At 36.4% G+C, this 16610-nt stretch overlaps 1 protein-coding gene across 1 annotated transcript; it reads left to right on the top strand.

Moving 5' to 3' along the window:
* Positions 1-2925: 2925 nt before the first annotated feature.
* LOC115493564 (retrovirus-related Pol polyprotein) lies at positions 2926-3240 on the top strand. The gene has a single exon (XM_030264041.2). It carries the CDS (start codon positions 2926-2928, stop codon positions 3238-3240), a length of 315 nt encoding a protein of 104 aa, XP_030119901.2.
* Positions 3241-16610: the final 13370 nt, after the last annotated feature.

Consider the following 16610-nt stretch of genomic DNA (forward strand, 5'->3'; position numbering starts at 1 on the left):
ACTTAATAGCATAGATCCTCTGCAAATGTTATAAAACAATAAATAGGACATTGTTGTGCAATGTGTTGACCTGAATGTTTTCTGGCCCTAGTGCCAGCATTTGAAGCGTATATGTGGGATTAAGCTATTTTTTTCTGTAGATTTATTTTGAGTATTGTTAAAATTTTATTTGTGGAAATACTATGCTCATTATGAACCATTTGGACTTAAACATTATGAATGTTTGTTGGTCCTGTGGCATGCTATTTATATTTCTTAAAAAGGAAACATTGGAATGAATAAATAAACCTTTTAAGAAAAGCTATATATGTTGGAGTGAGATCCATTTTGCTCCTTTTCCCATCTTCTAAGCTGGGGCTACAAAATATCTCAAAACAGCGTGTCATGCAACAGCTGCTGAAAAGACATTTTCTCTGTCCAAATAACCTTGATGTTTCAGTGGGAGAATTTAAAGTGCTTGTCCTTTTAGAGTAAGAAAGGGTGTGTATGAAACCTGTTTAGACCAGCAAAGACTAACTGTCCTTAAGCTCCTATTGCAAGCACTATACTCCAAGCAATGGGTAGAAAGACACACCCTTGTCATGGGTAAGGTGTCAGCTTGGCTGCTCACTGACGTGTACAGAGAGAGCTGCCTGTGTTTGTACAGGGGAGTTATCACTGTTGCCTTCTGCCTTGCGTACATCTCACCTGTCCCAGAGGGAATGCATCCCACACTGCAACCTGAAAATTCAAAGCAGGAGAGATGAGTTCAGTGTAGCTCAAGCGGGAAAATGAAAGTAGTCCCAGATTGGTTCATTTTAGTTATGCCAGGTGTTGCTTCTGTTGGGGAATTGAAGCAAACTATGGTGAACTGCCAAGTGTGGCTGTGCAAAGGATTCCTGTGGTTGTGATTTTCTCTGCCTTGGCAGAGAAATGAAGGACAGACACAACAGCTGATGAAGCATCTGTGAGATCAAGCTAGGAAAGTAGGAATTGTAATCAAATCCAATATTAAAAATCTGCTTTAAAATTATTTTTTATGTGAAAATAATTCCTCTGATCACAAACAGCACTATGGGAGGGCAGAGAGGGCAATTTTCAGGGAAGCTGACCAAGTAGACAGGTCATAGTAGTTGAGTGGATTTTGTAATAATTATACAAAAATAGATTGAGCTGAATTTAAATTGATTGAAATGTGATTGAATAGTAATAATTTTGGGGTTGCTTGTCTGCCCATAGTTGTGAGCAGTTTTTACAGTTCACGTTTCAGATATTACAATTCCTTAAGATTTTTAGTTGTATGTGCACCTCCCTGAAATCATCATTCTGACCACAGTACTCACAAGCTGGAATCAAAATTTTTTTCTAATATCTGTAGCCATTTTCTTCCTATATGTCCATAATTTTGTAGGCTATTAAATTTTTGTTCACACAATCCATGATAATAAAGGAAGACTGGGAGGAATAACACTTTTTCTTAACTTCTGAGAAATCCAGAATATTTTGCTGAGCATCAGAGGCTGGTATTTTCAGTGACACCCATCAGGTGACTTGAAGGTTCTAGTCCATCCACAAGGTATAACCATCCACCTGGCTGCTGGTTTTCTGGGAAAAAAAATTGGAGCAGGTGTTTGGAAAGCAAACACCTGATTTCACACTAAAAGCCAAATCTCTTTCCTTGTGAATGGCTTGGCAATGAGAAAGTTGCAGATGTCACAGGAGTGGGCATCACGGGTCTGCAGACACAAATCCTCTCAAGCCTGCACAGCCTAGCACAGAGTCTCCTCTGAGGCAGGGGAGGGGAGTCCAAAATTGAGATTTATCTCCCCCTGCTGTTGAGGTTGAACCAGTTTATAAAAACAATGGTGAGATGCTTCACTGCAGTTAGCCAGGCTTACTGTGCTGAACAAAATCACATCTCCTGATAATACTACAGCTCAGATGACTCAGAGACACTGTGAATGCAGTAAATGTGGGACCATAATATAGCAAATAATTCTGGTCAGCATACAGAAAATCTTATTCCAATAAATGTTACCTAGTACACAGTATCTCTGTCCACATATATATTGAGAAAGACAGTTTAGGAACCACGAGCTTTTTTGCTGCAAACATGAGATCATTGAATTATCGCCCCTTCTAGATAAGACCTGTTACTGATTTAAGAAGTAATGAGCTGGTTTTGGATGCCTGCCCACTAAATGTATAATGCAAACAGTTCATACCCTCATATTTTCAGAATGAATTATACACACACACACACACATATATATATAATATATGTGTTTGTGTGTATTTATTACACACAAGCCCATTACGCAGTCAAAACCACACACACCTGGAAAAATAATTTTGAAATGAAAGATGTCAATGTTTTTCTTAAACATAAATATTTCTATCCCATGAAATAGGATGAGGCATATTAGACTGAAATTAAGGTTGGGCCTAACAGAGGGGTTTGTTTCTAAGACCTCAGGTGAAATGTAAACTTTAAGGAATTTAGAGATTTTAGAGGAGCCAAGATTTTAGCTGGAAATAAGCCTTATTAAACGAAAGGTAACCAAAGCATTGTTGCAAGAAATAATAACGAGGTTTGGAGTTCCAGCCACCATATCCTCAGATAGAGGACCGCATTTTATCTCCAAAATTGTGCAACAAACTAGCCATCACCTACAGATAGATTGGGAGCTACATACCCCATATCATACTCAATCGAGTGGCCAAGTGGAAAAGATGAGTCATTTGATTAAACAACAAATTGTAAGGTTGGGACAAGAGGCAAACCTACCTTGGCCCCAAGCTCTCCCATTAGCATTATTGTGAATTCAGACAAAACCATGAACAAAAGAAAAGTTGAGCCCCTTTGAAATATTATATGGGAGACCATATGCAGTTCAAGAAGGAATCACACCAACACAAGTAGGGGAAGAAACCCTACATAGATATATGGTAGCCCTGAACAAACAATTAAGGGAAATTGAAAAATATGTGGCTGGAGCTCAAACCAGAGAATTAGATGGGCCAGTACATGATGCACAACCTGGGGATTATGTATATGTTAAGTCTTTTGCAGAAAAAAGCCTGGAACCACAGTGGGAAGGACCCTACCAGGTGCTCCTCACTACCTTTACTGCAATCAAGATCAAAGAACAGAAGGCCTGGATCCATCACTCCCGAGTGAAGAAAGTCCCTGAGGGAGTCTGGAAAGTGACACCAAGTGACAATGAGCTGAGGTTGAAGCTCACCTGCAACAGTGAATAAATGGACCTATAGAAATTATAGACATGATGGAGAAGGTCGTAACTATTATAACTATTGCCATAGTTGTAAGAGGAGCCAATACAATACCACACAAGTACAACGTAACTGGAATATACCGGTGTCAAGGAAGGGCCTATGATCCCCACTCTCGTAGGGCCCTAAATGAGATTATAAAGGTTACAAATGCACGCTTGTGGGAAGGGAGAAATGTTTAAGGATGTAACTATGCATTTGTGCAAGATGGGTTCCATGAGGCTTACCAACCATTCATGAAACTCATTCGGATTATCCCTGAATGCTGTGACAAATGTTTGAGTAAATGTCCCGAATTTAGACTAAAATTAGAGGGATGTGCAATAAGAGGGTATGATCTTGATTTTAATATCACTCAAGTATGTGTTGAATATCATAAGAACAGGACTAGAACTACCCCTCTGACACAAAAGAAAGCTGTTACTACCCCACAGCCACTTATCCCAGAAGTAGAAGAGCAGCCTAAAGTTCCTACGATTACAAAAATTGGGCCGTACGCTACTAGAGAAAATGGGAATCCAAAGACTGCTGGTCAATCCAGAATGGTCTCTGAAGCAAGTAGAAATGGGAATACAGGTAAATGTTTCAGATGTCTGGCCAGATTGCGCCCCATTTCTCAGAAATCCTTTCATGGACTGGGCCACTTGGCTTCAAAAACAAATGCCCTCCAACTTTAAGAGTAAAAGGGATCTGTTAGGGACTGGACTAGGAGTGCTAAATACCACAGATTCAGAAGTATTGATGAATAAATTAACAACAGTAGGGAACGACTTGGTTAAATTACAGCAACCTTTACAATCTTCCCTAATAGCATTGGGTGACAACCATGGAAGTTATCCAAAGTATTACCAGAATGGGAGAACACCGAAGAGCAAGACCATGAATTAATAATTAATGCATTAGGCACAGCTAGCGAAAATGTTTCACTAGCTCTTGGGTGTACTCAAGCACAACTATGGATGCAGTCAATCGCTGCTGCAGTGATCAGGGAAGGCGGGGAGGAAATATTCCCTGCTGAACTCCGTAAAATTGTTTGGGATAGTGCATCTAATATAGAAAGGGAACTGCAAGCTTGGTGGACTTCGATTAATTTCACTTATAACCCTATGACAAGTAAAGCAACAGCCTTTGTCTTAACAATACATAATGCATCAGTGACCTTAATTCATCCTATAATGTCCCTAGGATTAAACAATGAGGGGACAGTGTTACATCCTTCTGAACATAGAACATGGGCACGAGAAATTAGAGGAAAGTGGCAAACCATCAACCTAGAGCCCTGTTCTATGAGGAGACAACTGGGATACGTATGTGAGGGGACATTAGAAAGTAATAAAGGTACATGTTTAGATACGGACCAAAGCATTTGCCAGTTTGAAACGCATTCAGGCAATTAAACAACTTTGCTTATATATATAGGACAAGGTTGTGTCTGTCTCAGAACAGCATGCCCCACCATAATGATAGACAATCTAAGCATGAATGAGACTCAGTTCAATCTATGTGTCTGTAACTTTGTCAAAATTGAGGAATGTGACTTCTTATATCAGGCACCTGTAGTATTACACCAATATATAAAAGCCAATTTAATTACTGTACAAGAAATAGTGCCTGTGCCCATAGGAATGAATTTGACTTTAGTTGCTCAATTGTTAAATCATCAGGAACTGAAAGAAATTTTAAAGGAGATTAGAGACACAGGGAAAAAGACTTTAATTAATATACACCATGACACAGAAACCATCAAAGGAGTTTTTAAGCGATTTGAGGAACATTTGTCTCATCATTGGTGAGATGTGCTTTTTGGATAGTCACCAACAGCAACCGGCATACTTAATACTTTAATTCATCCTATTATTGTGTTGCTTATTTTAGTTAGTCTAAGCTTGATTTTGTCTGTTGTAATACTTGTTTGGAATTGGAAAATTATACAACGAATGACGGCCCTAACTTCACTATCAAAAGCATATGGTTTAGTTTTGAAAGAAACTAGACACATGTCTTGGGCAGATGAAGAAAAGTCTATATACTGAATAAAAGAATTTACTCATTCCAAAGAAGTAGTGCGGAATGAAACATAAACTTTAAGGAATTTAGAGATTTTAGAGGAGCCATGATTTTAGTTAGAAATAAGCCTTAGTAGAGTTAATTAAAATAATAATAATAAATAAGTAGGCCTTGATGAAGTTAGGAGTTAGTAGTTAACTAATAATTAATTGCTTGTCAGCACAATGTTTAGTTAGCTGGGTTTATAATGAAGAATATAGAAACTGACAAATAGCTTTTAGGAACATAAGACAATTGTGAGCCTCCTCTGTTCTGAAACCAATTGAAGACAAGGAATGGGAGTTCTACCAAGAGTTCATTTGTCATACTTGCATTGAAAAGGTAGAAAGGTCAGAACGAGGAAGACTTCATTTACTTCCTCACTTTTGGACCCCTCCCCATGAAAGAGACCACCGACCCATTTCAAGGGACAAACTACGCATGCTTAATAGCTTTTGGAGTGATTAGCATACAAAGCAGGGAATGGGATGTACCAAAATGATGAATATGTATTTGTATTTTGGGTATTCAATACTTGAATGGATAAAAAGACTCTGTAATCACCTGGAAGGCACGGTGTATATTTGGGAGCTATCCTGCACGCTGCCCGGCGTCGAATAAACATACACTTTCTAACTTTAAACTGTTAGAGAGTTTTTGTCCGTCACAGTTGGATATCAGTACTAGATCAATATCCATATTTTTTTAATAAATCACAGGAAGGCACTAGAGATATCAAATGCTTATTTCTCAAATGCTTTGGCCTTTGACAAAGTAAGTAAGATGTGAAATGCAACTAAGCAGGTGAATTCACAACAGCTTGGCATGTCTAAAAAGGAAGCAGATCTTTCTGATTTTGACCCAGAAAAGAAGGCAAACATTTCTCAAATTACTTTCTACTTTGCAGTTAATAATTTCAAGCTCTCCAAAGACCCTCTAACTTCCTCCTAGATCTTCATGTTGCATCTAGTCAAGGAATAAAATCTGCACAAGAATGAATAGACATCATTAGCCAACACTGTTCCCATATTATCTTTCTGAAATATTTAAAATGTTAAATGCTCTCACTGTTTATAATCAACGTACATGTTAACAACTCCACAAATATGCCCATATCAAGTAAGTCAAATAAACTGAGATCCGTTTGCAAAATGAAGCGTACATCCATATATTGGTGGAACAATTACTTGATTATGCAAACTGCATTCAACACTTTTGTTAAATGAGCTATCCCTTTATGTAGATCTGTGTCATTTGGGTTTATTTTGTTTATTTAGGGTTTTTCTTATGAAGAAACAAAATTTATTACAGTTTGCTTTCAAGACAAGCTGAACCTTGCATACTTAAGTCAAAACCATTTATCCTGGTGGTTTTGCAATGTAATTGTAATATCTTGTGTGAAACTTGAGAATTGAATCCTTGTATAGATATTAATAAAAACTACTAACTACAACCCATTGAAACAAGCTTGCTACACTTTTCCCAAATGTTGCTGTAATTTATTTTTTTTTTAACACAGTAAACGTTGTACTAGCATGATTGCTGTATTTCTGCTTTCCAGTCTTGCCTAGCCTCTCATTTGGAAGGGCAATATAAGTATTTGTTTTCCTTTTTTCTTTGAGATATGAACACAATTATTTATTTTTTTCTTGGCCGATTAAAAAAATAATCAGATCTCTTTCTAGCCAGGAGTAATAGGAAAAGAAGAAAAAAGGATAGATATTGCCTGGGTTTTTTTAAGCTACAATTATTAATCTTGGACTGATAGTACACTTTTTGACATTTGCTTCACTGTCTACACACTATAAAAATCTTTCCTTCCTGAAGCATTTTTCCCCTGCCTTTTTCTTTCCTTTCTCCTCCCATCACCATCTCCACTCCCATCATACAGAAAATACCTTCTATACTTAACTTTTCAGGTTTCTCATTTGTCATTTTGTATAATAAGATTAGATTTCATAGGCTACACAGGGAAAGCCTACAGATATATACTGGTAAAATATGGTTCAACTAGGGAGTGTGTATTTGCTCTCTTCTTTCCTCTGATTGCAACAAGCAAACTTAGTATACAATTTAGCCCTGTAATAAAAATAATATTTACTTATTTTGGGAAACATGAATGTATTGTAATATGTATATATGTATTTAGAATATATATATATATATATATGTATATAGATATATAAATGTTCTAAATTATAATTAAATGCTTAAATTTAAAAATTCTTAAATATTTAAGCTGTTTTAAAAATTAAACCTAAAGTTAAACCTAATCATAACCTGAACCTAATGCCAATGTAACCCTAACCATAACCCTAAAACTAAACCTAATCGTAATCCTGAAACCAACCCTTTCCCGAAAACTAAACCTAACCCTAACCCTAAACATAATTCTAACCTAATCCTAAACCTAAACCCTAACCCTAACCATAACCCTAACCCTTACCCTAACAATAACCCTAACCCTAAACCTAAACCTAACCCTGAACCTAACCCAAAACCTAACCCTTAAACCTAACCCTAACCCTAACTGTAACCCTAACCCTAAACCTAACCCTTACCCTAATCCCCAACACCAATCCCAAACTTAATCCTAACCTAACCCTAATGCTAAATCTAAAATTAAACTCAACCGTAATCATAACACTAATCCTCTCGCAAACACTATACATAACCCCAACCCTAAACCTAACACTAACACAAATTATAATACTAACCCTAAACCTAAAACTAAATCTAAACTTAACCCAAACTCTAAACTGAATCCCAACCTAACCCTAACCCTAACACTAAAACTAAACCTAATCTTATTCCTGAACCTAACCCTAACCCGAAAACCAAACCTAAAGCTAAACCTCACTGTAAGCCTATCCCCATGCCAAACCCAAAACCTAAACTTAAACCAACACTAATCCTAACCCTAACTCTAACCATTAACCTAACAAAAACCCTAAACCAACCCCTAACCCTAAACCTGATCCTAAGCCTAACCCTAAACCCAACCCTAACCCTAACCCTAACCCTAACCCCTATTCCTAACCCAAAATATAAACCTAACGCTAAACCTAACCCTAACTCTAAACCTAACGTTAGCCCTAACCCTAACCCTAACACTAATGCTAACCCTAATCCCTATTCCTAACCCAAAACATAAACCTAACCCTAAACCTAATTTTGCCCTAACACTAACCCTAACCCTAACCCTAACCCTAACCCTAACCCTAACCCTAACCCTAACCCTAACCCTAACCCTAACCCTAACCCTAACCCTAACCCTAACCCAAATCTAACCTTAACCCAAAACCTAAATCTAAACCTAACACTAATCCAAACCCTAACCCTAACCTCAAAACTGAACCAAAAACTAACCTAAGACTAAGCCTAAGCATAAGCCTAAATCTAAACCTAAGCCTAACACTAACCCAAACCCTGAAACTAAACCTAACCCTAATCCTAATCCCAAACCCAAACCCTAAAACTAAATTTATTCCTAATCTGAACCCTAACCCTAGCCCTAAAAAGAAACCTAATACTAACTGAAACCAGAGCCTAAGCCTAAACCTTAACCTAAACCTGACACTAACCCTAAAACCAAACCTAAACCTAACCCTAATTTAACCCGAACCCTAAACCTAAAACTAAACCTAACCCTAATCCAAACCCTAACCCTAACACTAAAACTAAACCTAACACTAACCTAAGCCTAAACCTAGCCTTAACCCTGACCGTAACCCTAATCCCAACCCTAACCCTAAGATTAACACTAGTCTAATTTTAAGACTAAGCCTAAATCTAAACCTAAACCTAATCCTAATTCTAAACCTAACCCTAAAACGAACCCGAACACTAACCTAACTATAAGCCTAGACCAAAGCCTAAAGCTAAGCCTAACCCTAACCCTAAAACTAAACCTAAAACAAACCCTATCCCTAATCCTAATCGTAACCTAATTCTAACCCTATCCCTAAACGTAAAACTAAATCAAACCCTAAACCTAACTCAAAACCTAACCGTAAAACTAAAACTAACATTCACCTAACCGTAAGACTAAGCCTAAAACTAAACCAAAGCCTAAGCCTAAACCTAAACCTGAAATTAACCTAACCATAACCCTAACCCTAACCCCTACCCCCTAATCCAAACCCTATCCCTAACACGAACCCTAACCATAAACCTAACCCTAAACCTAATGCTAAACCTAACCCTAAGACTAAAGCGAAACCTAACCGTAAGCCTAAACCTAAACCTCAGCCTGATCCTAACTGTGAATCTAAACCTAAGCCTAAGGCTAATCCTAACCCTAACCCTAAACCGAAACCTAACCCTAACCCCTAACCCTATCTCTTACCCTAACCCTAAACATAGTCTAACACTAACCTTAACCCTAAAACCAAACCTAACCCTAATCTTAACCCTAACCCTAACCCTAACCCTAACCCTAACCCTAACCCTAACCCTAACCCTAACCCTAACCCTAACCCTAACCCTAACCTAACCCTAACCCTAACCAAACCCTAACCCTAAGTGAAAAGCAATTCATTTGCTCATCTCATCTCTCCTCCTTGTGCTGGGCAAAGTTGCTGTATCAAACTATGCAACTAGAAGGATTAGTTGAAAATACAGTCTTTTTTCACTTGTCTTATATTTCTGTACCAATTTTTGGTTATTTTCTTTAGACAAGGATTTGACATGGTGAAACCAGTGGGAGTGGTCATCTTCCTTGTTATCTGTTCCCATTAAACTTGTGTTCTTTTTTATTATTTAATATAGGCCAGTCCTCTTAAATTAATGGCAGATGACTACATTTAATACAGACCTCCTTGGAATTTTATACGTGAAGTACTACACAAAATTTTGCTAATGCCTTAGAATACTGGAAGAAACAATTCAGTGATCTTGGAATTCATTATCCAGAATAAGGATTTTCAAAGTTACAGGAATCTTTCCAGGAATAGCTTATGCAGATAAGTACAGAAGAAAATCAGGATCACATTTCAGGTAGGGCTGAAATGAGTTCATATATGTCGAATGTGCATTGGTACTTGCACATTTTAAATACTGTTATATTTTCTTTGGAATCTAAGGCTATGAAATTCTTGGTTTTAATGTGGATAGAAGGATTTATTGCAAGTAATCTTGATTAATTACAACGATCAGATCAGGAGGCATTTTCAGAAGGGACACTTCTGACTGCTCTATTAGAGATATTACTATCAAAACACTGTTCAGAAGCCTATCAACTGGAGAAATTGTGAGAGAGTGGATATAAGAAGCAAAATAAATCCTGATCTCAGGTTTGGTTCAAGGCTTGAGATTCGAGGGAACGTTTCTGTTGACATAAAAAATGAGAACACAGCTATTTGTATGGTTTATGATGAGCAGTAAAATTTTAAGGCTGACTGACAGCCTTGATGTGAAGCTGAAGATTTTAAATTTAAAATCTGTCAAGGAGAAGGTTAAGGCTTATGCTTTATTAGGAGTGAGGACAAGATGATGCTAGAAAGTATTAAGTGTACAAATAGTAAGCCTGTGCTTGTCTATCCCATTGAACATGTTTTTCTGCATAACTTTTGCAGAAGTCTGACATCATGTTTTAGGGTAAAATAAAATGTGTCAGTTATTCTTTTCAATGATAAATGACATAAAAGTTGTGAGAAGGGAATTAAATAGTGTGACCAAGATCATCAATGAGATTCTATTAGCCTACAAACATTTGAAATTCCTTGTTAATTTTTTTGAGTTACTGTTGTTTTTTTTTATTTAGGCTTTATTTGAAGAGTAATGCACTATTTTTTTTTCCCATTAGTTGTCACTGAGTTAATATATATAAATAAATATACAAAAAGTGAGTTCTCCACATTATGCACTTCTCACAATGGCAAATTCGACTTAAAAATTTCTTAAAAATTCTTTTAGGGGACACAACACATAGAACTTTCACTGTCCATAATTAGTTACTTCCTTGCTTTCTCTTTCATAGAATTAGCATTTTTCATTTGTTGAATGCCAAGTAGTTGTGCTGAAAATTAAAACTGATTAGAAAAGAGGATAAAATATCTGAAGCTCTTCATCTATGCAGCTGTCAAATCTGAAAATCTAGTGGTAAGTATTGTATAATTCCTGGATTTACAAGAAATAAATAAAAGAATATTTGCATTGTCATCATTACTGCTATCCAGATGAACAGACAGTATTTCAATTATAAATCAATTTCAACAAAAATAGCTATTCATTTTTGTTCATTAAAATAAAAAAGACTAAATAACATATGATGTGACACTTGGATTTTTCTATAATTGCATATTTATTCATGAGTGACAATGTATATGCCTGATGTACAAAATAATAGGACCTTTTTTTTTTTTTGCATGGGTTTGAAAAAATATTTCTATAAATGTAATACATGCCTATATGTGTTTTTGTTTGTCACCTGTGTGTGTATAAATACAGCATAGTGAGAGTATTCTGTGCCTGTTGTCTGTTCATGTGTCCTCAAACTATTGTGATAATAGAGCCTTGTATACATTTAAGGTTTTATAAATACAGCTTTGAAAGCAGTTAGCTGGACAGGTGGCATAACAGCTGAAAAGTGTTGTTATAGGATGTGAACAAACAAGTTGTTCTTCAAGATAATACTTAAAATCATACTCTAATGATCTACTGTATTAACTGTTCAGAAAAACCTGTGGTAGCTATTATTTTATCATTCCTCCTTAGTACTTCAGCCTTCTCATCTGTGATTCATAACTTTAGGTTGCATGTCAGATATGTAGAGGTGGTGAGAACAGCTATGAGTTTAAAAATCTGAGCTCACATTATCTATGTGGTGTCTAGTCCTCCAGTATACAGAACCTCTGCCCTGAGAAATCACACAAGAATTATAAAAAGATGTATCATTCGTGCCTTAATGGACAGTAAGGCATCAGAATAACAACATTAAGCTCAGCATGCTTCCTGAGCAAATGGCTTAAGACTTTGTGTTTTTTCTCTGTGGCCAGAGATTTACTACCACAAGCCTTCACTGGTGGAATTAGTTCCTTCCACTGGCAGAGGAAGCTGCCTGTAACTGTGAATTTCTCCTTACTTTTTATAACAGGTTTGTGGTTGTGATAGATTGATGGAAAAAACATTACAGAAGTACAAGGCTACATTTTCCATCACTTTCACAGCAAGAAACTGGAAATCTAAATTCTGGACTTTTTTTCAGAATAGACCGCAGCAAGCCATCTTTGCTACTTTCTCATACATTTGGTTTTGAGTGTGCCATACACAGACTGCTTAAATTTGATATGTGTCCCGTAGCCTGAAAATATAAACTACAGAAATATATTAATATGGGATATCATGGAACAAGGTGTAAGATGAATGCATTCTGCTTTAAGAATCTATGCATATTTTAAATTATTACTGTTCCTGTTCATCTATGTTGTTTTACCCACAGAAAATGGGAGCAGGCATTTGGGCATTCCTTAGATGTACAAAAGCTCAACAGCTAAAACTAATCTTAATCCTCCATTTCACTGGTTAAGAATTTAACATTGTTTTGATTTTAATTAAGACTGATCTTGATCTTATTTTAGACATTCTTTAAGAAGAAATAATCTCTGACATAATATAAACTAGTTATTTCTTGTTCCAAATAACTCTAAGATGCTGCTTCAGGAGTCTCCTAAGACTTCAGTTGTTTGAACCCTGGCTGATACTAGCAACTTGAAGATAGATGTGGAAAATGTACTTGCAATATTTTTAATCCTAAATGCATTTTTCTTTGGTGAACTTGTTTTGATTACATATTAAATTATTCCCTACCTTATCAGTAACAGTATCTTAGCTTCACCACCTACCTCATGTGCTCATTTCAGAAGCTCCATAGATGAGTAACTACTGTAGAACATGTCCAAGTATACCTGTTGTACACTCCTTCTGTGCCCTTATTTCTCACCACATATTTGCAGAGCTGAAGCTCTGTTCTCAACTAGGGAGTTCTTAGTGATGTACAGTCTTTGACTTTCCCTGAAACATTACTGTCATGTTACTCATTAGGCTCCTGGCAGTCCCTCTAGCACACGCACAACATATCTCTAGTGAACATTCCCTACCCTGGAATGAGGCATGCCTCGCTCAAGTACAGCTGAGTCTCTCACAGCTCCATCTAATTTGCTTCGCTTTGTGTGCAGTTGAAGCACTGACTGCAGCTGTAAATCCTCTCTGGACCATAAATCTGGAGAGTGCAGCACATTCTGAGTTTTAATATGCCTGCTTTCAACAGCAGCATCATTACCTGACTGTTTTCCATATCATTTGCCAGCTGACAAAAGGAAAAATTTTCTTGTAATAATGGTTTGTTTACTTTATCCACATATTAATCTACCTTTTGCAATCAAAAGATTAGGTAAAGTGGCAGATGGACAGGGAAGGCTCTTAACTGCAAGGATAGAGAATAGCTATTGGCAATTGTGATCGTTAAAGTAGAGCCAATATTTTCCTCTGCAAATTTCTTCAGAGTCCCTGAGCTGTAACACCTTGCTTCACTGGAACCTCTGCTGCCAATCTGCCCTCAGCAAGTGCACAGAATATTATGGCAAAGCATGGCTAATTGCCACAGAATGAATACTTACTGCTTGCTTGTTTTAGTGCTTATATTGGAATTCCTGTCTTGGATGTGTAAATATGTTAGTACCTCGTTTAAACACAGGAAATATTACCAGGCACATACTTCCCAATTATAAAGAAGAGGAGCAATTAGAAATTTTTCTGTCACTGCAAAGTTCAATAAAAGCTTTATCTGCAGTAGTTTACGGGTATAATCACATAAATACTTTGCAGGCTTATTACATTATCAGGTTCTAGCTGCTTGCACAGCCCTCTTCCTGGTAGGTATAGAGTAAAAAGGCAATGGGATTTTTCTCATGCATTTCATTCCATAATCTGGAAGTTTACTTTGAGTTGTCACAAAGCCTTTGCTTTCTTTAATAGAAATTTGCAGACTTCATACTAAGATGTTAGAAGGTAAAATAGATACTAGTTAATTCTAACTTAAAGCCTAAGAGTTGATGTTAGCAGCAATAAAATCCACCAGAAAGCCAGGATATGCAGCTATAAGCATCACCATGAGAAAATTGTCTGAGTATGGAGAATTATGCAGCAGGAAACTTGGGGATTTCTGAGCAGGAAAGCTGGATCTTGTTCTGTTTAGTGTTTGTCAGCGTTCAGGGAATAATTTCTCTCTGCTTCCTTTACCCTCCTTTAATACCCGAAACAGCTACTTGCAAAGAGTCCAAAGAGATTATCCCCATCTATTAGTATTTTCTCAATTATATTATAAGCTATTCCAGGAAGGTGTCAAATATTGACTAGCTTCTTAGTTTCAGGAGTAGCAATACTAACAGTTGCTCCTAACTAGCCAGGCAGAAAAAGCCAGGAAGTTGGCTTTCAAATAATGAAAATATGGGGGTATATGTAAATTTTCAAAAATATGATTGATTATACCTTTTTTACCATGTGACTCCTCTCAATTTGAGTTGTTCAGGTTTATATTTTTTCAGGTTTTTTTCTTTAGAAAAATATATATTTCCGTTTCACTGTTCAACTGCTATTTCATATCAAATTGGAAACTTTATGTAATTTATTAATCTAAAAAATGGTCTTTAAGATGTTCACCTTCAGTTGTTACTACACACTATGCGAACAAACCAATACAAACTGATCTCATTGACATGAGTGATTGTTTCATTATATTGAAAAAAATGCAATCACAAACATATTCTTGTCTCATAACTTTAGTTAGTTGTTAACATCCAGTATTATTAATACAGTGCCTCATATCTAGTTTGTTCTTCACATTGTTTCCACTACCACTGTGTTTATCACTCTTAAGGGACTTAAATTGCTTTTCCTTCCTGTGTCATCTCATCTGTCAGTGCAATAATTGTTTATTTTTTCTATTTGGAGAATTTTTATTTCTTCATTTGGATTCAATTTTCACCAAAAGAGCCTCTAAATGGTTTCACCATTCAAATATTTTTCTGTAAATTCAAATATTTTATAAAAATTTGTACTGAATTAGGCATGTTTTGATGTTAAAGCTGCAGCCATCTGTATGTATTCTTTAAACAGAACTTCCTCAGCAATAAAGATTGAACATAAAATGTAAAACATGTGCTAAAATATGTAATACCATTCCTAACTTAGTAGTAAACATTTTTTTCTAGTCTCTGATTTATTAATTGATATTTCATCTCATCTTTTTTAAAATCAAAGAGAAAAAAATACGCAACAAGGCAAATTATTCTAATGACTTTGCTCTATCTTTTGTTAAATAATAAAGTAATTCAAACAGCCATGAAGCATAAGTTTTTTTTTTTTATGAATACTGTCTCACAGAACCAAAAAATTCTTTATAATGTAGTCTTATATTCATTAATGATGTTTTTAAGTTATGAAACAAGAGAGATAAAGAAAGGTAAAAACAAAGCCACTATATATATATTTTTAATGTATATATTCTATATCGTGAGAGTTAATTCTATTTGGTCTGTCTCATTCCAGACATACAACTCATTTTTTAAAATTTGACAGTGTAAAAATAAATAAATATCAGTACTGCATTTTTGTGTTTGTGAATTGTATCACAGGCTCTGAGTGTCTTAAGACCTTTTGTTTAGTATTGTGACTCTCAAAAGAAGCTTCTCCAGATCCAGATGTTGCATGACAGTTATGTTACTTGAAGAAGAAGGAGTAATTTTATCACTGACTGTTCTACATATAGAATGAGAGAGAGAATAGTATTTATTCAGATTCACCTAATAATCTTATTATGCAACCAAATCTATATACTTTGTGTCATCTTTCTCAATGATAGGTGATGTATGTTGCTATCACGCTGGCGCGGTAGTGTGGAGAAAGGGTTTTAGAAAGGCCTTGGGAATGGAAAACTGAGGAAAAGATACATTTATGTATGCCCCATTGTTTCGGGAAAGTTTCGCTTCAGTATTTTTCTGTAAACCCCTTTTTCCCCACCCCTGAGCAGTTCCCATTGGACCTGACCCCTGGGGTGGTTCTGATGAGCCCATGCTGGACACTGCCTCTATTGTTTAGACCTTATCTCTCAAATATTGCTGTATAAAACTGTATCTGGGCAGTAGCCCAGGGTCTGTTGTCCCTGCAACCGTTCAGGCAACACAATCTCTCTGGACCGCACACAACTGACCTCTCTTTGTCTCTTTATCTCAAATCCTTGCGGCGACCGAGGCGCACCGCCGCTCGGACCGTGCTAACCCAGCCGCTGCCTG

The sequence above is a fragment of the Taeniopygia guttata genome, chromosome 2 (genome assembly GCF_048771995.1).
Source record: "Taeniopygia guttata chromosome 2, bTaeGut7.mat, whole genome shotgun sequence".
NCBI lineage: Eukaryota > Metazoa > Chordata > Aves > Passeriformes > Estrildidae > Taeniopygia > Taeniopygia guttata.